The sequence below is a fragment of the Triticum urartu genome, chromosome 5A (assembly GCF_056163025.1).
Source record: "Triticum urartu cultivar PI428250 chromosome 5A, HENAU_Tu73, whole genome shotgun sequence".
NCBI classification, from domain to species: Eukaryota; Viridiplantae; Streptophyta; class Magnoliopsida; order Poales; family Poaceae; genus Triticum; species Triticum urartu.
Window position 1 is genome coordinate 41,143,595 of NC_141877.1, and position 22,843 is coordinate 41,166,437.

At 44.6% G+C, this 22,843-nt stretch overlaps 3 protein-coding genes and 1 pseudogene across 3 annotated transcripts; 3 read left to right on the top strand and 1 right to left on the bottom strand.

Moving 5' to 3' along the window:
- The first annotated feature begins 1,001 nt into the window (after positions 1 to 1,001).
- Positions 1,002 to 3,586, top strand: LOC147967829 (uncharacterized). Its single transcript, XM_087523270.1, has 4 exons — positions 1,002 to 1,195; positions 1,433 to 3,087; positions 3,183 to 3,236; positions 3,530 to 3,586. The coding sequence occupies exons 1-4, from the start codon at positions 1,063 to 1,065 to the stop codon at positions 3,584 to 3,586; spliced, it is 1,899 nt and encodes a 632-aa protein (XP_087379396.1). The 5' UTR covers positions 1,002 to 1,062.
- A 25-nt stretch (positions 3,587 to 3,611) lies between these two features.
- On the top strand, positions 3,612 to 4,939 carry LOC147967830 (uncharacterized). Its single transcript, XM_087522558.1, has 2 exons — positions 3,612 to 4,656; positions 4,758 to 4,939. Exon 1 carries the CDS (start codon positions 3,634 to 3,636, stop codon positions 4,522 to 4,524), a length of 891 nt encoding a protein of 296 aa, XP_087378684.1. The 5' UTR covers positions 3,612 to 3,633; the 3' UTR covers positions 4,525 to 4,656; positions 4,758 to 4,939.
- Positions 4,940 to 5,457: 518 nt separating this feature from the next.
- Positions 5,458 to 6,615, bottom strand: LOC147967831 (uncharacterized). Its single transcript, XM_087523271.1, has one exon. The coding sequence runs from the start codon at positions 6,613 to 6,615 to the stop codon at positions 5,536 to 5,538; it is 1,080 nt and encodes a 359-aa protein (XP_087379397.1). The 3' UTR covers positions 5,458 to 5,535.
- Positions 6,616 to 19,116: 12,501 nt separating this feature from the next.
- LOC125528274 (hsp70-Hsp90 organizing protein-like) lies at positions 19,117 to 22,300 on the top strand (annotated as a pseudogene).
- The last annotated feature ends 543 nt before the right edge of the window (positions 22,301 to 22,843 follow it).

Below are 22,843 nucleotides of genomic sequence, written 5' to 3' on the forward strand. Positions count from 1 at the left end.
AGCAGTGCACTCGACCTCCTCGGATCCTCGGCTACAAGGCTCAGTCTTTGCATTTGTGTGGTTTGATTCAAGACTTCGTGGCATATTGTGGTCACTACACTTGTGTTCTTGTGGGAATTGTGCAGCTTTATGTTACAGTTTGGACCTATGATACTGACGCCCATTGTCTGTCTATAGATGTTACATTTTCTCCCCTCGTTCGACTGCAACAAGGGGTGCTACGAGCAGAGGGCAGTCTGCTCAGAGTTAGTAGCGAGCAAGAGGTCGGTCTCTGAGATTGATGCTGACATAGACGAGGAGTGGGAGGTCTGCGTGGAGTTAAAAAACAGCAGGGGTTGTGCCGGTTGTGCCGCCCAACTTCAGCCATGATATGTGCATCAAGTGCTACCGTCAATGGTGAGAACAAGAACCTGATCCCCTCACCTTTTTATTTTTCTTTCATGTTTAACCATAGCAACCATGTTTGGTGTTTAGTTTAATGCCATCTTCAGAGCTAGCTTAGTCGATACTAAATGTTAGTACGTGTTATTAAGTGCGTCACCAGTCACCACCGGAGCCTCTTTGTTCAGATGTCTATGTCATATAAGTAAGTTGGTGTGAGCATCATTTATGGAAAAATATGCAGCAACCTCTGTATCTGCTTACCAGTTTTGTGCTTGGTTCTTACGAGGTCTGACTTTCACTACATACATGTAAGTATTAGAGATTTATATGGCAAGTTCACCACATACATGTAAGTGAACTTAATGAGGTTTTAAGCTGCAAAATTAAGTTGCAGTTAGATTCTGTTGAGTAAATAGCACTGGCGGTCTATGAACTTGCACCGCGGGTGCACTTTAGTCACACAACTTGCAAACCGGAAGAACCCGTCAAGAACTTGCATTGCGGGTGCAATCAAGTCACACGTGCCAGCTGAACCGCGCCGACGCCCGGTTTTCTCTGATTTCAGGTCACGCGCGTCGCACGTGACGGCCGCTTTTTTGCAGATAGCCCCCTGAAGTCTCAAGCAATGCCGCATTGAAACACTCCTCTGTTTTCTCTCGCTGCCTCTGTTCGTTGCCGATGGGAGAGGAGACAGGCGGCGCCGTGCCGTCATGGAGATCGTCGGCGGACAGGGTGCCGGTCCAGACGGTGTTCCATCCGACGGTGGAGTTGCCGGTTCTTCGCACTGAATGGCATGGGGGTCCGACTTACGGTGAGTTTCCCCCTCCCCCTATCCCGTCCCCCAATTTTAGTTAGGGTTTCCTCATTCACGCAATAGATGAAATACTGGTGGTGCATCTAAATAGTTATAGGTCTGAGATGTGCAGTACTAGGTACTTGACATGGTTGGTACCTCTTTTACCTCTTTTTGTATGTTGGGCTGCATCCTAGGGTTAGTTCATATTGTGTGGGCATGTTGGGCTGATATTGCCTCCGCTCACAAATGCAGGGTATGATTCGGTGAAATTCAGTGTGGAGGTGCATCATGGTGGGTTTTTTGCGGGAAAAGGAGTGAATCTGACATATTTGGATGAGAAGATAACATGGTTTGACAACCTGGACAGGAATACACTATGTAATGATGTGATCTGCTATATGCTAGCACAACTTAATTATCCCTATGAGGAGAAAATTATGCTATGGTGCCCACCTGGTAAAACTCTTGCAGATGTGGTGGAAATTAACTTGGAAAATGACTGTTTAAAGATGGCCAGAGCATCTGTTTACTCCAAGGTACTGGTTCTGTTTGTTAAACATATCAGAGAACAGAATCAAGAGGAGGAAGATGACATTCCAATTAAAGGTTCCCCTGCACTACCTACAGTTATAATGAGCCCTTTTAGCACAGAGAAGATTAGGAAGATGAAATCAGAGACAGTGGCAGGTAGTTCAGAAAATGCATCTACTGTAGAGCAACAAGCAGATGCAGATGGGTCAGAGGGCCAAGAAAAATCAGATGTGTCAGAGAATTCAGAAGTTTCAGAAGAAGAGTACGATTGTGATTCAGACATTGATCCTACTTGGTACGACAGTGATTATGGAATGGAGGAGGAGGATGATAAGGACTATGATAAGAATGTAGATGATGTTGTGCATGATGCTATGGTTGAGAAGGGCAAAAACATAGGAGCTGAATATAGGCATGTTCCTGGGTCAGATGATGTTCATGAGGATGATCTGCAACTGCCAGAAGAGGATGACTTGGAGAAAAGACATAAAAGTGACTCCGATGATGAGGAGTACAAGGCAAAGAAAAAGAAGGAGAAACCTATATATAGGTTTAAAACATTTAACCCTGCTGTTGACATGGAAAACCCTCAGTTCAAGCTAGGAATGGTATTTGATTCAGTGGATCTACTTAGGAAAGTTGTAGAACAATATGCAGTAAAGAACAGGGTGCAAATTAAGAAGAAAAGAAATAACAAGCAAAGGTTTGAGGCTGTGTGTTCTGAGGGTTGCCCTTGGAAGCTTGTGGCTGTCAATGACAACAGGACACAGTCCTTCCTTGTAAAGACTTATGTTGGAGAGCATACATGTGAAAAAGTTTGGGATGTGAAGGAACTAACAGCACCTTTTTTTGCCAATAAATATGTAGAGAAGTTCAGAGACAATGACAAGATTTCACTGTCTACCTTTTCAAGAAAAGTCAGGAAGAAATTCAACATGGAAGTTAGCAGGCACAAGCTAGGGAGAGCTAGGAAAGCAGCATTGGAAGTTATGCGTGGGGATGAGGTGAAGCAGTACTCATTGCTTTGGAGATATGCAGAGGAAGTAAGACATAGCAATCCAGGGCCATCTTTCTATCTGAACCTAGAGAATGGCCTATTTAGTACTTGCTACTTAAGTTTGGCAGCTTGTAAAATAGGTTGGCTGAAGGGCTGCAGGCCAATCATTTGTATTGATGGCACGTTCATAAAGACAAAGTATGGTGGCCAATTACTCACTGCAGTTGGTATTGATGGCAATGACTCAATTTATCCTATTGCAATGGCAGTGGTGGAGACAGAATGTTATGCATCTTGGAACTGGTTCCTTTGTACACTGAAGCAAGACCTCAACATAATTAACACAAGCACAATCACTATCATGAGTGACAAACAGAAGGTAAATCACTTTTAATGTTCAGTTACTGTTCATGTTAGTGTCAGTGTTGCAATTCAGTTCATACAAACTAAGATATAACTGGTTTCCTCTATTAGGGGCTAATCAAGGCTGTAAATGAGCAGTTCTGTGACTCAGAGCATAGGTTTTGTGTGAGACACTTATACCAAAACTTGCATTCAGTGCACAAAGGTGAGACAATAAGACAACAAGTGTGGGCTTGTGCCAAATCCACTACACCAACCATGTTTGAGCTAAACATGGAGAAACTGAAGCAAGATAACCCAGAATCTTATGCTTGGTTGGAAGATAAAGCACCAAATCAATGGTCAAGGGCTTTTTTTCGTGAGCTTCCTAAATGTGACATTCTATTGAACAACACATGTGAAGTTTTCAACAGGTAACTGAATGTTGTTCTTACTTAATTGCCTGTCTTACTTAATAGTCTGTCTTACTTAATTACCTGTCTATAACTGCAATAACTGACTATTGTTCTTACTGAATTCCACTAGGTACATACTAGAAGCTAGAGAACTACCTGTGTTGTCCATGTTGGAGAGGATAAAATCACAGTTAATGCACAGGCATATGTCAAAGAAAAAAGAAGCTACTCAAAAATGGACAGGCAATCTAACTCCCAAAATTAGAGACAAATTAAGAAAAAACATAGAGTTGTCTGCCAATTGTCATCCTGAGGAGTCAGGCATGGGTGTCTTTGGTGTTTTGTCCAATGACAAGCAATACATAGTCGAGTTAAATATGCATACATGTACTTGCAGAAGGTGGCAACTCACAGGTGTTCCCTGCAGCCATGCATGTGCATGTTGCAGACATGAAAGGATTAAACCTGAAACCATGGTTTCTTCTTGTTACACTGTGGAAACATACTGTCTAGCTTATGGGGTACAGATATATCCAACTAGAGATAAAGATGAGTGGGCTGCTGTATCTGCAACACCTATTTTACCACCACTATATGAGAGAAGAGCTGGAAGGAGAAGGAAGAACAGAAGGCAGCAACCTGAGGAGAGTGAAGATGGCACCAAACTAAGCAGGCATGGTGCTATTATGCACTGTGGTTACTGCAAAGAAGCTGGTCATAACAGAAGTGGCTGCTCAAAGTTGAAAGCTGTTGTAATAAGAGAAGTGGGTGGGGATGATGAGGAACAAGCTGAGCAAGTTCCAGAGCAAACTGAGCATGTTCCAGAGCAGCCTGAGCAAGTTCCAGAGCAAACTGAGCATGTTGCAGAGCCAAATGATCTAGTTAGAGCAAAAAGTTCTAGAGGAAGGAAGAGAAAGCCCACTGACAAAATGAATGAACTAGTACAGCAGCTGATGGAAAAGGCAAAGAAAAAGAAGTCCAAAATGGTTATTGATGAGAATGGAGATGTTGACTTTCCAGTAATATTAACTATGAGTTCTACTTTTTCTACTTACTAAAAGAAAATTAATTAAATCCTTTACTTACATAGTGTTTGTTGATGTTGTCAGCATATTCAACATAGAACTATGAGGCCACATTTGGACCCAACACAAGTACAAGACAGCATGGTACATATTTTATCACATGAGGTACTTATAAAACAGTTGGTGAAATAATTCATTTCACAAATGACATGAACTAACATATGGTGAAATTGACCCTGTCCTCATGTTTTTATTTATGTGTTTAGGGGCCAGCACAAGGAGTACCTGTTTCTAGGATGCACCGAATTCCAGATGAAAGTGCATTTGTTGCTGAGCTTAGGGCCAACATTCCAGATGAACCAGCACACACAACACAAAGAGCAAGAGGAGCAAGAGGGGCAAGAGGAAGAAGAGGAGCAAGAGGAGCAAGAGGTGGGTCAGTGGCAGCAGGAAGAGGACCAGCACATGGACATGAACCAGACCAACCAAGAAGAAGAGGAAGAACAAATTCTACAAGAACAAGAGGGAAAAGGAAAAGAAAAACTAGGGGAATGGAGTGGCTCTTACTTGGGGAAGGAACAAGTAGAACTGGACATGTGTAAGAGGAAGCCCAAGATGAGTTCCAGGTCACCCAGAAGATTGAGATGCCTTATGTTCTCATGAACTAGTAGTACTAAGTAGTATGAAGTGGACATGTGCTACAATTTCATTTTGTTGTAGTATGAAGTGGCAACTAATTGAACTTCTATAGTGTTATGTACTGGTCTTTTGGTGGATACGTAACTCTGCTGAACTACTTCTTAAACTGTGGCTGAAATTATGGACCGATCTTCTACATATTTGCAATCATATATGTAGAGCATACTTTTGCACACATGAAACAAAATAAGCAAATTCACATAAGCGACAACAGTTGTAACAGACAACATTCAGGATTATAACATCAAACTGACAGTAACAAACTAACAACACGACACGACAAGTTCACATTCAACATTACAGACCGACAAATTCAAATGAAAACACCAAACTACTGATCATCGCTTAAGCTGTGCCATATTGTCCAGGGCCAGTGCCATCTATCTTGCCGCGCCAGGTGGTGAAAGTATGCTTCCGGGTAAGGTCTTCATCTTCATCAGGGAGAAATTCTACAGCCAAGCCTTCAGTTAGCAATGGGCCACGATCGACGACCTCTTTGACATGCATAATCACTGGAAATTCTACGGTTGCACGCTCTGTGGGAGAATTTGGAGCCGGCGGTGAATGTGCGTTCTCGTCGTTGGAGTCTGGCTTCCATGGCCCCGTAGGAGGTGCAGGAATAGCCACGGTGAGCACCTTTGGTACACCTGAAGGGTTGCGCAGCCACGCGGTCACCGGCAACACCCACTTGTCGGTGGCCGGGAGCATGTCAATGAGCTCGCCGTCGACACCGGCGAGCACCAGGTTGACGGTGTGTGGATCCCAAGCCTCCTCCGGCAACCCCTCCAAACTCAGCAACGTCTTGTACTTGAGCTCCCCCGGCTTGCCACGCGAGAAGTTTGACCAGCGCTGAAAAGAAATCCTGCTGCCACAACAACGAAGCTGCTCCGACGCGTGCACCACACGAGTGCAATCATCTGTCGACTCGAAGCGAACGAAAAAATGGAATGGTGGGCAAGTGATCTCCACCTTGGTTGTCGTCCGTCGGACAGCACAGTGAGACTCCATCGCCGCCGCTAGTGCCTCCGGTGTCACCACGCTCCGCGGCTGTCCAATGATGGTGGCATACAGGACACGGCCATAGAAATCTCCCTCGAGAGCCGCCATGCTAGCAGTGCGAGCGATGACAACCCGCCCGCACTCCGGCCGCAACTCCGGCTCACCCTGCTGCCACACCTCTTGAGGAAACAAATGCGAGTCCCGGATGCGAGGCCATGCCACAGCGGGCGCCGGAGACCTGCCATCGCGGATGCCGGCAACGGCGCGGCTGGCCAGTGCCACGCTCTCAGAGCTGCCGCCTGCCATACTGTCCGCCACGATGATGGAGGCACCACGGCTACTTCCGGCGAGGGAGGAGGAACAACTCCAGCCAGGAAAGCCGCCACCGCTCGAGCTCTCGCTGCCGTCACCACCGCCGCCGCCCATCTGCCGCCGCCGTAGGTGTGAGAGGAGAGACGAGAACTAGGGATTTGGTTTCGATTTGGGAACTAGGGTTCGATTCGGTTATAAATCGCGAAGGACTTTTCTGCAAAAGTACTGAGAAAACCGGGCGTCGGCGCGGTTCAGCTGGCGCGTGTGACTTGATTGCACCCACAATGCAAGTTCTGTGACGGGTTCTTCCGGTTTGCAAGTTGTGTGACTAAAGTGCACCCGCAGTGCAAGTTCATAGACCACCAGTGCTATTTACTCGATTCTGTTAGATTGACTGCCATAGAGCTTTCAAACGCGGCTGACAATCATGGGGTTTTACATTGCATGTCTACTGCACCAAAATGACTACAGAGAATTCCTTATCAGGTAGACGAGTAGAAGGAATGCACAAACTACTTACCGGTTCATAGTTCCTCAAACACCAAAATAGAAAACTTGCCAATTTATACATTCAATGCATGAGCAGACGTGCTTTCTCTGCAGATGAACAATTATATTTCACTAAACTGCCGCCTGGCAAAAAATTGTTGTGGTCATTCAACCATGTATTTATAAGCTAAAAAATCACATTTGAGATTAGTCTGGATCAATGATAAACATGTCCAGGCTCCAGATTAATCCATGAAGCATATTATGATTATTTCTTTATCTGGTTGATGATTTTGGCCGCACATCGTGTTTTTGCATTCACGTTCATCTAGGATGCATGTGTATTTATGGGTTATTTTTCCTTTGCACCTGACTCATGTCGTTTGGGCCTTCCAACTTTTATTCAACTGCATGTATTGTGGAATTTATGAAAATGGTTTAACACCGTTTCTATTCTTACATAAGCAAACATCCTCAGGTGTTGGTTTTTCATTTCCATTCGACGTCATTAAATTATAGTCATACCTGCTTTAAAATGGGTCCAGCGTGTGCTTGATGCATTGTTCCCCTTAGTTTTGGAGGAACATGTGCTATTGCTGGTGCTTTTGGTTGTGGAAAAACTTTCGTTAGTTGGGCACTTTAATTATGAAGTGATCACCTTACTGTCATGTTGTCAGAGCTGCATAAAAAGCTTCTTCTATAATATTTTTGTGGTACCATGTCTATACCGCTACTGAGTTTAGAAATCTCCAGAATACTACAATTTTGAAGTTGTGGTTTATATGGGATGCGGTGAAAGATGAAATGAGGTGGCCGAGTTCTCATGGATTTGCCCCAATCGACAATGAGATTGACCAATGAATGTGAAGAGTGGAACCGCTCCAAGTGTATCGCGAGCTCACCATGGTGTCCTTGCTCTAGGTTGAGAGCTGTCAACAATAATCTGACGAGCCACCTTGAATAGAAGGTACACCGGGGAGTTTTGGGGGATGACGAGGAGCTCGTGATTTCCAGGTCGGCCTATCCATGCAAATCGTTGGCATTGTCGTCATGCTCCCCAATCGGGGAAATATGTGCAAAACAACATCCTAGGATATCGGACAAATCTTATGCCGAAGGCCGGAATCTCACCTTGCTACTTGTCGAAGCAGATCTCTTGTTGGGTCCCGATAGCTCCTCAGAGATGGATTCAGAGACAGATGACCAGTTCTATTCCCCCACCAAGGTGTATGCTCTCACTTGGCACGGTTATACTGCTCATATCATGCATATGGTGTCTTACATTGCATAGATTAGACATCATATACACAATATTCAACACCATGTTCTTAGTTCAGACATCATATCTAATTCCCTCTGTTTAGCATATAAATCACATATGTGAATTAAATGATGCGATCCCGATTACTTAGATAACATGTAGGTGAATTATGTCATGCGATCCTATTTAGTTATTCATCATATCTTTGAATTATGTTATGCTATGCTATCCAGTTTAGATAGACATCATATATGTGAAATTATGTCATGCTATCCATTTTAGTTAAACAATATACATGTCAACTATTTCATGCCCTCTTTTTTCCACACTATCTATTGCATCTGTCTCTCATGCAATGTCTGTACATTCAACTATGTTTCCTGTTTATCAGCCATTTGAATTGGATCGGGTGATGCCAGCATATAGCGGACTAAAAACATGGTCTTCAAATAAAACAGTGCTGCCTCTTGGTGGAGATAGCACCTCGGTTGTACATGCATGAGAACCAGCCCTACCACACATAACCCAAACTCTCGCAGATTGTACCCCTACTGCGATTGACAGAGAACCAGCTTCACCCAATCTAACCCCAACCCCAGCAGATAGTAACCCAGTTCATGTTGGCACAGTACCATCTCCACCACAGAGCTTCCAAACAAGAGCAGTTAGTAAGGCAGCTCCAGTGCCCAAAGGGCCAGTACTACCACGGCGAACCCCAACTCCACCAGTTAGTACGCCTATTCCTGTGGAGGAAGCACAACCAGCTAGTCGTATTTTAGCATCTATCGCATTTTATGTTGTTAAATCGTATGTGCGTATCTTCCCATCTTGAAAATATTATACTGAATATGAAGGAAAATGCCAGTTGCAGGTGTTTACCAAGGAGTTATGTGTAAGTAATGTTATTCATGGCAATTACTTTGCTTTGTCTCATACATCCTACCTCCATGGTGGTTATAATACAGCAAAGTTTCCCAATTTTCTCTATAGAGAAGGACCGATTTGGAAACTCAGGACGAAGTAACCTATGCTAATACCTCTGCTATCTTCAAGAATGCTTGGTGGCAGTATCGGAATTACCTGAAGAAAAGGTACTTCACCAGCAAAGAAACTCATCAAATTCCCTTACGTTCTCCTGAGACACATTTACTGGACGATGACTAGGAACGCCTTGTTCTGTACTGGTCCTGAACAAGGAATGTGGTAAGGTCTATGAGCTCATTTTCTATTTTTAAGTACTATATATTCTTGCGTCTTACTGTACTCTGTTCATGTAGAACAAGTGCCTAAACCTAAAGAACAACTGTTATAATTTAAGATTCCATTGCTATCATAGTTCAAAAAAGCGCTAGGCGTTAATTGTGTGTTTTGCCACCGCCTTGCGCTTTACTGACCAAAGCACATGCTTATGCGCAGTTATGCACAGATTAAGCGTAGTTATGCGCAATGCGTTTCGCCAACGCCTAGAGCCTAGGCGCACTTAAGCGCTCGCTTAGGCGCGCCTTTTTTAACTATGATTGCTATCGTGCATACTGTTTTGCTCTTGTATCACTGTATTTACTCACACAAAATTATTTTTAAATTGAAGGATCCAGTCGAAACTTTAATGGCACAGCAGGTATGTTTACGCATGTTTCTTTAACAGGCTTGCTCTTATCAATAGCTCTGTTGATTTCAATTTCAATTGTATATACAGTTGACTTCTCATATCATGTAGACCCGTGGTACCCATCTGAAATCTTGTTGTGCCGTGTAGTTTCCCACGCTTTGTATTCTTTCACTACTCCTTTGTCTTGAACTGATATGATTTGAACCGTGTCTCTATTTTGATTTGGCAAGACAATGCAGTGACCATAGGACATAGATATATGTTTGTTTGATGCTTTTCTTATGTACTAGTACTTGACAATAGAAGACTTGGTAGTTTAATCCTGTCGACCTTACTAATGAACAGGTTCACCGAAATGAGTTTCATATACTAGTACATGCTAAACTGTTATGTGTCTGCTTGTTTCTTCTTTTAGAATGCTGACAGAATATTGAGGAAGAGTGCCTTATCATGCAATGTTAAAGGAAGTAATGCAGATAAGGTTCAGGATAGTGACACATCCTTGTTGGTCTCCAACAAAGCTGATAAAACAGCTAAGGAAGACTATCTCGAAGACAGTGAGACAACCCCAAAGTCTTGTCTTGGTTTAGTGTTGGAGTTACTGGCCACTACCGCCTGCACAAGCTATTCAAACTCACTGTCTACATCAGTTTGGTTTCTTGAGTCTCAACTACAAGCTGAAAGACATCGATCAGCTGTACTGCGACAAGAAGCAGAAGGACTGCGGAAGTCCCTGGAGCATTCAGATGCATACTTTCTGGTGCAACAACAAGCGTTGGAGGATTTTAGCGCCAAACAGGACAAAGCTAATAAGCTTGCTAAGCTTATTGCCAGCATGGTGGATACCACGTTTCTTGAGCTCCTCTGAAGTTGTTACGGTTATGCTCTTGTTTTGCTGCCGCGTTTATTTGCACTGGTGGCCAATTTTGACGGCCAGTGTATGTTATATGCTGCTTTGTTCCCTATATTTGCACTGGTGGCAAACTTTGATGCCCAGTGGATGTAATATGTGTAATAGCGGTAATAGGCTAGCGTTAATTGCTTGCTTATTTATTTCCTTATTGTCTTGTTTAGTTGTTTGCTTGTAGTCACTGCAGTTCTTTTTCTGTGTTTTTCTAGTGGCCACAATAACCTATCTTTGGAAACTAGGTCAGAATAATCATGGCAACACACGGACTGTTGTAACCATGGGCCTCCTGCGGGCCGTATGATCCATGGGCCTTCTACGGGCCATAGGATCCATTGGCCTTCTATACGGGCCGTAGGATCCATGGGCCTTCTACGAGCCGTACTATTCATGGGCCTTTTACGGACCGTAGGATCCATGGGCCTTCTACGGGGCGTATCATCATTTCGCCAATTATGGGTCATACTATTCGTGGACAATAACGGGCCGTTAATAGGTCGTATTTGATAACTCTATAAAAACAGCCCAACGGGTTTTTTTGACATGAAAACGGCCCAACGTATTATCGGGCCACAAACGGGCCGACTATAACCACGGGCTGAATTTGGCCCACAAGCAGAAAATGACAGTAATGGGCCGTAAGTAAATGAATGTGGAAATAAGCCCAAAAATAAATGGGCCCCGAGAAGGCCGAAACATAACATGGGCTGGAAATGGCCCAACGGAATAATGGGTCGTTAATGGGTATAAAGTGATACAATGTTCATTACGGCCCAGTTTCACCACGTGTCGTTAATGGGTATAAAGTGATACACTGTTCATTACGAGCCAGTTTTACCACGGGCCGTTAATGGGCCGAGAGTAATAAAGGCCTCATATGGGCCGAAAGACGTCATGGGCCATACATGGGCTGAAAGTTAAAACGGGCTGGAATTATATTTGACGGCCCAGATGACGCTACTGGGCCTAATTCGAATAAGCCGTAAACAGGCCCTGGGATAGCGGGTTGTAAATGGGCTATATGCGAATAGACCGTTAACAGGCTTGCCGTGGGCCGGCCCGCCACCTTTTGACCAAGTCAAACGGGCCAGCCTTTTCACAGGAATGGGCCGCTGTTGGGCCGTGCCACGTGTCGGTGTATCATAGGCGCTTTGGGTCCAATGAGTGGATGACATCTATCCCAACGGTGAGCCGACACGTGTTTCCTCCAGCCAATGATGATTTTACACGTGGAAAATCCCCATTGGTCGGGGCTGTTAACGGGTTATCGGATCCAAAACCGGACCCGATAGCTAAACGGCGTTCCGTTACGGTGGATGCCACATGTCGGTCACCCTTGATGAAAGCACTTCTGTGACGCGCGATTTATCATCATGGAAGTGGACACTTCCGTGATGATAATTTTGGTAATTTCATGGAACAGTTCTATGACAACACAGGTATGACTATCTTGATTCTATCATAAATTTATCATGGATGTACATGCATGACAGAAAACGTGACCTACTGTGACAAACATGTATCATCACGGAAGTGTATTTTTTTGTAGTGACAAGGGGTTCTGATATGACGAGGAATTACATCAGCACGGCGACACTACGCCTGCCACTATTGCTCTATGCGAGCATCAGAACAACTCGAAGCAGCGGAAAAACTTCTAGCAACGGAACAACGACGACGGTGGTGAACTCCACTCCGCGGGGACTCTGGCCGGAACGCTTATCCTAGCTCGCAAACAAGGAAGCCACAGCAAACAAGCAATCAAGTCCGGCATGACCTGCAAACTAGCATGACACGCCAGGTCATTACATTGAATGTACTTGCAAGCTCACAACAACCAAAGCAATCAAGACAGACAACAGCATGGCAATTACAGGTTAAGCAGGAGTTATCATGAGATCATCACAACCACATGGCATGAACAACATGAACATGGTGCAGCTAGAACAATATGAGCATGGCATGAACAGATGAATCTGACAATACTAGCATGCAACATGATGACACTATCATGCACCAACTTACTCTGCTTGGGGTTACCTCGTAAACATCACATGCATCACTTACCAACCTCGGACATCACACGATCATCTCAGGATCAAATCAAGCTTGTATAAACAATACCGTAGTAATCATTACATGACCACAAGGAGCTTGATCTTCACCCTTGACTCTCGCATAACACCAGAAATATCCATCAACTCGGTATCCTTGATACCACGGTGATCATCTCACGATCACAACCACAAATATCCATGAACTCGGTATCCTCGATACCACGGTGATCATCTCACGACCACAACCAATCTCTTTCTCATCATCGAAGCAGGGTTGTTATTAAGCAAGTTATTATCATTACTGTTGACCCATAGTGTGACCAACTACGAACTGGGTCCTTATCCACGGGCGCGGTTATCGATAGATTAATACACACACTCTGCAGAGGTAGCGCACTTTATCCACACCACAGAACCCATGGCCTCACACTCCCATTCGGGTAGACCAACTGCGTCCGACAAACACTCCTAGGAAAAACCCTAGCAGTAGCGCTGGTTTCGTGCTCATTAGTAGCGCGGGTAGGCGCGCTACTAATAAGGCGCTACAGCTATTGCTTAGCAGTAACGCGTGCCGCACACGCTACTGCTAGGACAAATAGCTGCAGCGCTTGTTCACTCCCACGCTGTTGCTAATGTAACTACTGGCAGCATGTTTTCTTTCCATCGCTACTAGTATTTTTTTTATTTTTTTATTTTTAGTGTATTTATGCGCCATCGTACAAATATTGGTACAATACCAGTTATGAGGTTTACATCATTATGTCCATAACAGTGTGTCAAATGAAGGTGGATTAGGTTCAAGTGGAGGCAATATGAGGTGCATGCCAAAAGTATACTACTAATCCAAACTTGAACTAGTTTGGACTAGTAGTATAAGGAGTTTGTCGAGCATAGGAATCTCGAGGTGCGGGAGTACTTGAAACGAGTGAAGGCAAACGATGATTACAACCGTCAGATGATGACGGTTAGTTTTGCCCTCTTAAAACCAAGCTAAATTTTTGCACTTTCATTCCTTCTGATCTTCTAGTTTGCTTGTTTAACTAACATTCAGGCTATGTTGGCGTCTTGGACTAACTGCACGGATCCACCACAAATGGGACCCCCACCACCACCTGCGGGAGAACCCCCACACGTGCCCACGTTCGATGAATGGGTGGCACTAGGCAGTGATGGTCCGGTTAGTACATTTGCCTAACTACAAGCAAACTAGTTCTCGTTCATGAAACACTATCATATCATATTTACCGTTAGAATCTTTTCTGAAACATGTAGGGGACCGGTGGCTCGACTCCTGCTCCGTCGACCCCAGTCACTCCGATCTGGCAGAGTGGTGGTGGTCGTGATGGCGGTTTTGGCGGAGGTGGTGGTGGTGGTTTTGGCGGAGGTGGTGCTTTTGGCGGAGGTGGTGGTTTTGGCGGAGGTGCTCTTGCTTGATGATTCCGTGCATGTGGCCATCGTGCCATGCCTTTCATATTCCTACTTTTATCATGTTTCATGTCTTGCACTACTTTTATGTTCATGAACTTCCGTCGGTGATGATCTTTAGATGATGTGATGAACTTGAGTATGTTTAGATGATGATGGTGAACTTGAGTATGTTTAGATGAACTTGAGTATGTTTACATGATGAATTGTCATATTTCTGCATAATTTCATATTGTTCTGTTTTGAAATGCTGTCAAATGAATTGGAAAAGAGAAAACAGGGGAAAAAAACTATGTATACGCCCAGGAGTTACCAGGGCTTGCCACGTGGCACATCTATGCCTACAGCAAAGCCGTAGGCATATATCAAAATCTATGCCGACGGCTTTGCCGTAGGCATAGCCCGCTGCCAGGAGAACCCAGGAGCTGCCATGTGGCAGAGATATGCCGACGGCAAAGCCGTCGGCATAGACTCATCTATGCCTACGGCTTTGCTGTAGGGATAGCCCTGCGACGTGGCATTGCGTGATTCGTCAGCGCTTTTGACGGCGCCGTCCGTTGCCGTCAGACAAAAAACACTGCCGACGGCTATACTGTGCTGACGGCTGACGGCAGGCCGTCGGCATAGGCCCCTATGCCGACGGCTATACTATGCCGACGATCTGACAAACTACGCTGACGACATCTACGCCGACGGGTCTATGCCGACGGCAGCCGTAGGCATAGATCTATGCCGACGGCCTAGGGGCCTATGCCGACGGCCTAGGGGCCGTAGGCATAGCCCGCGAGTCCGGTAGTATCGCTATCTACGTTTAAGTTTTGACTGATGCTGACTCACATTTTCTTTCTACAGTTGTGATATTATTCAAGTGTACATACATTGATCCTTTACATGGAACTTGTCATCTTTGTTTGCCAGATGATCAGTCATTTGACGTATATGAGAAACTTGAAGGGAAGCATAAGGCAATCCATCATTAACTTTTAGTTTTATTTCAAGTTGTTGGAATCAATCTTGAGAACATCTTTCTATTATAGATACTTTATTACTGCTTTGAAGTCTTGTAATCTGTTTAACATTACGCACTACAGAAATAGTGAGGTTATGACACCATGGTGATAGATATTGGGCACTGGAGAGGGGAAGATTGAAAGAGATGGTGATATAAGGACAGAGGGGAAGTGGGAGAGGAAGAAAGTTGGTATGAGTATTATAATCAGGTTAGTACCTCAGAATTTTATTCACTGATGTTTTCTTTGCGGTAGAAAAAATGGTTTTAAAAGGTTCATGATTTTGGCAAAACTGTAGGATGCATGTGTGGTCCCTCACATCAACAGATAGGATAGGGTACCCAATATGAAATGGACAACGAAGCATCATTTATTTGTCTTCCATATTGTTAACTATGGCGCACATGGCCTACTCTGCAGAATATCAAGTTTGACGACGATGATTATTGGAACCAAGAGGAGGAAGCACAGAAGTTTCCATTTGATGTTCTATTCATATGACTGCTACTATAGCAAATATGTAAAGCCTGGATTGGTTTACTTATAGTTTTTGGTAATTGATTTTTAATTTGTCGCGTCTCGGTATGTCAGTACATAATCAGTGACCAGTGTTGGCAACGGTGCATTGATCCTATTTAGTTGTGGTTCTGTATGCCTCCTCTAGCTGGAGCTTACACCCAAAAAAATATTGGTTGTGGGATTCTATATCTTCTTGCAAGTAAGTGTTGAAGCTCTGCAGCATTTATTTTTGTAAAGATCAATTAGCAAGTGTGCATTGCTCTCTTATTGTTGGGGGCTGGGGGAAACCAATCAACAGGTGAGTTAGATCCTTTTTAGTGCCATTCCACCATTTTACGGCAGAGACAAGTAGCAAAACTCATGGCATTGTTGTTTGTTAACTGAATCGTGCATTTTTTGGTTAATATTTGTACGTACTAACAATTGCACGGATATATTTATTTCTGCAGTCCTAATGTAAGAATTGAAGCAATAGCCCCTTTCATGTTCTACTTTTTGCCTTTTCAAATATCACATATTCTATCAGCGTACATATATATATATGCAAAGTGTGGTTATTACAATTATTATAGGTTGTTTGGTTATTAGCTAGCAATCTGTGGTAGTAATTATGTAAATTATTAACCAATCTTGTCTGGTCGTAGGGTTCCTAATCGACGTTATCATCTTATTCTATGGCCTCTGCTTACTTTCACCCTAAGCGATCTTCAAAATTTATTCCAGTATTGCAGAGCCTCTTATATTGTTCTTCTTTTGGGCATAGACAAGGATTCACAATGAATACTATTATGTGGAGTACATGTCTGTAGTTAGCATGGATCGTCTGATTAGTAGACAAAAGTTCAAGTTTCAGTGTAAATTTCCTAAGTGTCTCATGATTATTGATGATTGGTTTCCAAAGGGCACCACATTGTTTTACTAAGAGGATTATCTTAATATAGAGAACCTTTTTTTCAAAGGAGCGACTAAGCCAAATGAAAATTCCATGAACGAATAAAAAGGGTGGAAACTGTCAACCTTATTTCTCCAGGGGATGGAGTGGAGATTGGGAAACATAGCTAGATGGGAGAAATGATAAATTGTTCTATAATAATGTCTTATACCGTATCTGCGGGGTAAATATATGTACATGTATCAGAACATGGTATGGTTTATGAATATAAATAAATTACATTAAACAAACATTCTTATGTTGTTGGCTAATTTTTTTGTTTGTGTGATCCTTGCTTGGTTTTTTGACGTGGCGAAAATTCTACAGCCGATGAGGATCTGATTTAATTCTGATATGTCGAGCTTCTGATGGTTCACTATGTAAGCTTGTTTGGTGATTCCTAAATCCATGCTAAATTACATGCGAGCGTGGTACTGTTATTTTTTTCTTTATATCCTGTAACCTGATGATCTACAAGTGTACAAAGCGCATAAGATGTTTTGGAACTAAGCGCCTGTTGGGATCCTCTCCTGCTCCACGTGTGGAGGGGTGCCAAATGGTTTGGGCCTGCTTTGCGGAGCCCAATCCTCCCGTAGTGTAATTTCGCGGAGGTGTGGAAGCGTATCTCCTCCAAACGAAGAAGCTGGAGTTTCTTGAATTTATGGGAGTGGTGCACCTAACATTTTGATATGAAGAAAACTTCCTGAGCGAACCAGCAACTTCGCGACCCCAGCTCGCGTGCAAAGCTGGCTGGCCGAGAAGTTGGCCTGTTTGGGAAGCCAGAGAGCTTCCGAGCGAGGACTAAGCATAATGTCATATTTGTGGCAATGTAGTTAGAAGCAACATAACACACACAAAAATTTGACTTGTGTGTTGAACACATGCTCGTGGGTTACAAGATATTTCATAACTATATAAAAATTACAAGATTTGTTTATAACTAGATAAATACCGACAACTCAAAAAATCATCTCTATGCTTAAATTTATTTCTGTTGCATTGTGCCGGTATTTCTTGGGTGGCCAATATTTCTAATTGCTAAACGAGATTTAATAAGGAAACCGTGGTAGACTTTTTTAGTGACTCGTGATGATAAGTATGTCGTATGGAGAAGAAAATATAAGCCAATATTTTATGGGATGCGTGCGCTAAGCAGAGAGGTTGTTAGGGCTACCAAAAGACGACGACCCTCTCTTGAGCTGATGATGAGGGAGAGCACGGGGTGATTGTGCGTTCAATGATGGTGGTGAGACAACCAGCAAGGTTGAGTCGGCAGTGGAGATCAACGACGCGTAAGTTTGTTGTCCCATAGCAACGCACGGGTACTTAACTAGTTATTTTATTTTAATTTTAATTTTTTTAATTTAATAATAAAGCAAGGATTGAGGATCACCGTTGCGGTAGTTTTTAAAAAAGCCCTTGCTGTTTTTTGTATTCAACCCGCAGTCCCTACGTAAGTGGATCTGCAAAAACGTTTTGATTTTGCAAACTAACCCCTGCATTTTGCGCTCCTTTCTTCATCTTATCCACCGGCTGGAAGGGGCGCATGCCCACCGACTGCACCCGCCGCGGGGACGCCGCGGCCGCCATGGCAACCTTCGACGCGGCCGTCTCCGGCCCGGACGCGGCGCCCGACCTCTGCCTCGCCGCGCACCAGAGCAACCAGCTCCTCCACCTGATCGCCTCTGCGGACGGCGCCGTCTTACTCGTCCACCCGGCCGCCGCCGCGCGCCGCGTGTTCGCTGGCATGCTGGAGGCCAGGGCGCCCCCGTCCGAGGCCACCATCACCTCGCTCGCCTGCATCGTCGCTGCAGACGCCGAGGGCGCCAACGAAGCCTTCAGGCTCGTCTCCTCCATGCGGCAGAAGTATGGCCTCGCGTCGCGCCTTCGGTCTTACAGCCTCGTGCTTGCCGCGTTCCGGCGCGCCGGGGAGGCTGGCAAGGCCTACGCGGTCGAGGCCCACATGGCGGCCTCCACTGCATCACCGGAAGAGCCCGAGCTCGCCCTGCTCCTTGAGCTCAGCGCGAAGGCCAGGGACGCAGACAAGGTGTTTGAGTATATGCACAAGCTGCGGTGAGCTGTCGGCTGTGTGAAAGAGGAGATCGCCAGGGGGGTGGTTCCGAAACAAGAAGGTGGCAACTGCTGGTAAGGCTGGTGACTCTCGACCGCCGCAGGACGCTGGCCCTATCCCATGCCGCCGTCGGCTTCCTGGACGCTGCATTGGAGGCCCTCGCGGCCGCTGGGAGCCAGGACGCGTTCCTCCACAAAAACTTTATTTGGAGCTTCGACGATGCAGGCCTCCATGCTGGGCCGAGGAGGAGAAGAAGGGGGGCACGTTGGAGGTGCCGATCGAGTGCGCCGTCGAGGACGTTGATGACGGCAGTACGACGAGGCCGGGGAGGAGATCATGGTTGATGCTTTACCGCCTGAAGTTGTTGACCTGGAACAAGCGGGTAAGGTGGATGTGAGAGCGGAGGCGCACGCCATGGTGCAGGATGTCGTGGTGTCCGAAGCACCTGAGGTGCCGGAACCAGAGGTGAAGAGCGGGGAGGTGGTGGTCCGGGACACAACCAAGGTGCATCCTGCGCATCAACCAGAGACAAAGGCCGATGAGGTGCCGGTCAGGGATACGGACACGGCTATTGTGGTGCAGGAACCGGAAGCAAAGGGTGAGGGTGTCACGGTCTCGTGAGGCAGCTGGTGCGCAGACTACAGAGGTACATAATGTTTCTGCTTGTTTACCATCCATCCCCAACATTTTGAAGCTGCGATGTCTCATTAGGCGGGCTACTTTTGTTGCTGGTGGTACGGGGGCAGGCAGTGGCGGTGGCTGCTGCTTAGATATCTTTGCTGGTTCAGAGAGATAGATGGAGGAGAGTTTGTTTTGTGCTTATGATCGTGTTTGATAATGCCTGTTCAATGAGAGTGCCATTCGGTCAATTGTTTGTATGAATTCTGTAAAAAAGTTGTGTTACTATGAGTAAACAAAATCTTGTATGCCGCACCTTTGAGTTTGAGATGCAGATTTGTATGCCCTGTGAATAACTTAAAAAATTTGAAGCAAATGGGGAACTTGTATCATTTGTTAGGTATAAATGGCAGGAGCACAGCCTATTCAGTAAATACAAACTATCCGCATCTCATGTTCGAAGGGACATCTTAAAGGCTTTGTATTTCTAGCGCTGTCTTCTCATAATTCACCACCCTTCTTGATGATGTTTCTGCTTGTTTACCATCCATCCCCAACATTTTGAAGCTGCGATGTCTCATTAGGCGGGCTACTTTTGTTGCTGGTGGTACGGGGGCAGGCAGTGGCAGTGGCTGCTGCTTAGATATCTTTGCTGGTTCAAAGAGATAGATGGAGGTGAGTTTGTTCTGTGCTTATGATCGTGTTTGATAATGCCTGTTCAATGAGAGTGCCATTCGGTCAATTGTTTGTATGAATTCTGTAAAAAAGTTGTGTTACTGTGAGTAAACAAAATCTTGTATGCCGCACCTTTGAGTTTGAGATGCAGATTTGTATGCCCTGTGAATAACTTAAAAAATTTGATGCAACTGGGGAACTTGTATCATTTGTTAGGTATAAATGGCAGGAGCACAGCCTATTCAATAAATACAAACTATCCACATCTCATGTTCGAAGGGACATCTTAAAGGCTTTGTATTTCTAGCGTTGTCTGCTCACAATTCACCACCCTTCTTGATGAATTGGTATGCTCTTGGTATTAGCATTTAACATATTTAGTACAAACATGTCTTGAATTGTTTTTGTAGGATTAAATATAGCAGCACTTTTGCTTTTATCATTTCATCTTAAAGTATTCACACTGCTGGCACCATATGTGTACAACTGAAAACATATTTTACCAAGTTAAGAGAAAATGATGCCAGGAGGCGTCAGCAGCAGCGGTGGCTCGGAGCACAGGCAAGGGCGTTTTAGAGACACATTGGTATTTTTTGATAGAGACTACTGGTAGTTTAGAATGATTTCACCGTCGATGCAATCCTTACACATTCATCAATATTTAATAACAACAGTGAATTTATCTCTATATATCTGCCTTCTTATCTTTTGTGGGATTGGACTTGCTCTGTATGATATTACATGGCTTGAATGAACTGTAGATTTCGTAAATCAGTAGTGTTGCTATGATTTTTCACTGCCACATGTTTTAACTTAATTATTGGAATCGGGAGCCCTCTCGAATTACTTATGCCTCTGGTGATTTGAGAGCTAATATTCTGTTTCTCCAAATACCAGTATGATGATTGCATTAAGGATTGTGATACGGCTTTTGAGAGGGGAAGGGAACTTCATGCTGACTGTGCTGACTTCAAGATGGTCTCAACTCTCAAGGGCACTGACAAGGAAAGCAACTGCTCTTGCCAAACTTGCCAAGTCTTCCAAAGACTACGATGTTGCCACTGAGACTTTCCAGAAGGCTCTAACTGAGCATCAAACCCAGATACCCTGAAAATACTAAATGATGCTGAACGAGCAAACAAGGAGCTCGAGCAACAAGAGTATTATGATCCATAAAAAGCTGATGAGGAGCAAGAGAAAGGTAAGCTGCGTGAATTATACTGTTAACACTGCTTTTCTGCCCCTAATAGTCTAGGGAAGTTAATGATGAGGTTCTCTGTTCTTGCTACTGCCCTGCAGGTAATGAGTTCCCTAAGCAGCAAAAATACCCAGAAGCAGTGAAGCATTACACTGAAGCGCTCAGGAGAAACCTGAAGGATCCGAAGGTAATTCCTTGATGTTTTATGTTACTCAATTGCTTGAGCAAAACAATTATTTGAAACCATTTCACAGTTATATTGGGAAGAATTTTTTTTACATCTGACGGGAACCCGCATAAGATTAACCAATAATGCGGAGAACATACCAAACTGTGTATATATACGCCTTTTGAATTAGCCTGTCGATGACGACTGGTGCATCAGGTGCTTCTGCAGTATAGATTTGTCCTGTAGTGGGTTTGGTATAACTGCTAAGTTGTTGTTTGCGTGGATTGTATATTTCAGGTATACAGCAACAGGGCTGCCTGTTACACCAAGCTGGGTGCCATGCCTGAAGGGATGCCGAGAAGTGCATCGAGCTAGATCCTACATTCTCCAAGGGAAATGCACAATCCGGTTTTTCATGAAAGAGTATGACAAAGCAATGGAAACTTATCAGGAAGGCCTAAAGCATGATCCGAGTAACTAGGAGCTGCTTGATGGTGTCAAGAGGTAAATAGCACTGAAAGAGATTGTCAATCAGTCACTGGTTTCTCATCTTAGATTCCACCAAGCAGCTCCTAACCGTTGCTGTCCATTCTCAGATGTGTTCAGCAGATCAACAAGGCGAACAGAGGCAAACTTTACCCCAGAGGAACTGAAAGAGAGACAGGGCAAAGCTGTGCAGGACCCTGAAATCCAAAACATCCTAACGGACCCTATTATGCGGCAGGTAAGTTCATCATCAGATGTCTGTTTACTCCTCTTTCTTGAGCCAGAGGTTGGTTTGGCGAACGGTGCGATGACATTGAGGTGTTTGTTGTCTGCAGGTGTTGATTGATTTCCAGGAGAATCCAAGGGCTGCTTAGGACGTCTCGGGAGCACGAACGCAACGGCGGTCGGGCTTGGGCATCGTTGGGTTCAGTGATTGGAGACGTGGCCGTTCGTCCCTGACGGATCTCCGCCGCCACGGCCTGAGAGAGCCTAGAGAAGGGAGGGTACGGACGAGCACCTATAGGACGACCTGCCATCATGGCCAGCGCTTGTAGACTCCGACAACATTCATGTGGTCATAGTGGAATCCTCCCGTCGTCTCACGCCGTGTATATTCAGACTTATTTGCGTGCGCCTTAGGTTGTATGAACATGGAGGTGCAGTCACCCGAGGTGCAGAAGCTCCATCACCTACCTCTACCTCCTCCACTACGCTGACAAGTAAGCTAAGCCCCCATCATCTACATTGCTTCCTCCCTGCCTGTGATTTATTACTTCGAGCCTGCTGTTCTTTTGTCATATATACAAACCTATCTATGCTTAAGTGTGGTCATTAGGTTATGGAACAGGAGAAACAAAGTGTTCTTTAGCAGATCCAAACCTGTCCATTTTAGAATTGGACCAAGAATTACTTGTGTT

Coding starts and splice junctions, on each gene's coding strand:
- LOC147967829 (XM_087523270.1), top strand. CDS start 1,063: ATGGGAGAGGAGACAGGCGGCGCCGTGCCGTCATGGAGATCGTCGGCG. Junction 3,088..3,182: donor TCATGAGTGACAAACAGAAG/GTAAATCACTTT, acceptor TTCCTCTATTAG/GGGCTAATCAAGGCTGTAAA. Junction 3,237..3,529: donor ACTCAGAGCATAGGTTTTGT/GTGAGACACTTA, acceptor CTTACTTAATAG/TCTGTCTTACTTAATTACCT.
- LOC147967830 (XM_087522558.1), top strand. CDS start 3,634: ATGTTGGAGAGGATAAAATCACAGTTAATGCACAGGCATATGTCAAAG.
- LOC147967831 (XM_087523271.1), bottom strand. CDS start 6,615: ATGGGCGGCGGCGGTGGTGACGGCAGCGAGAGCTCGAGCGGTGGCGGC.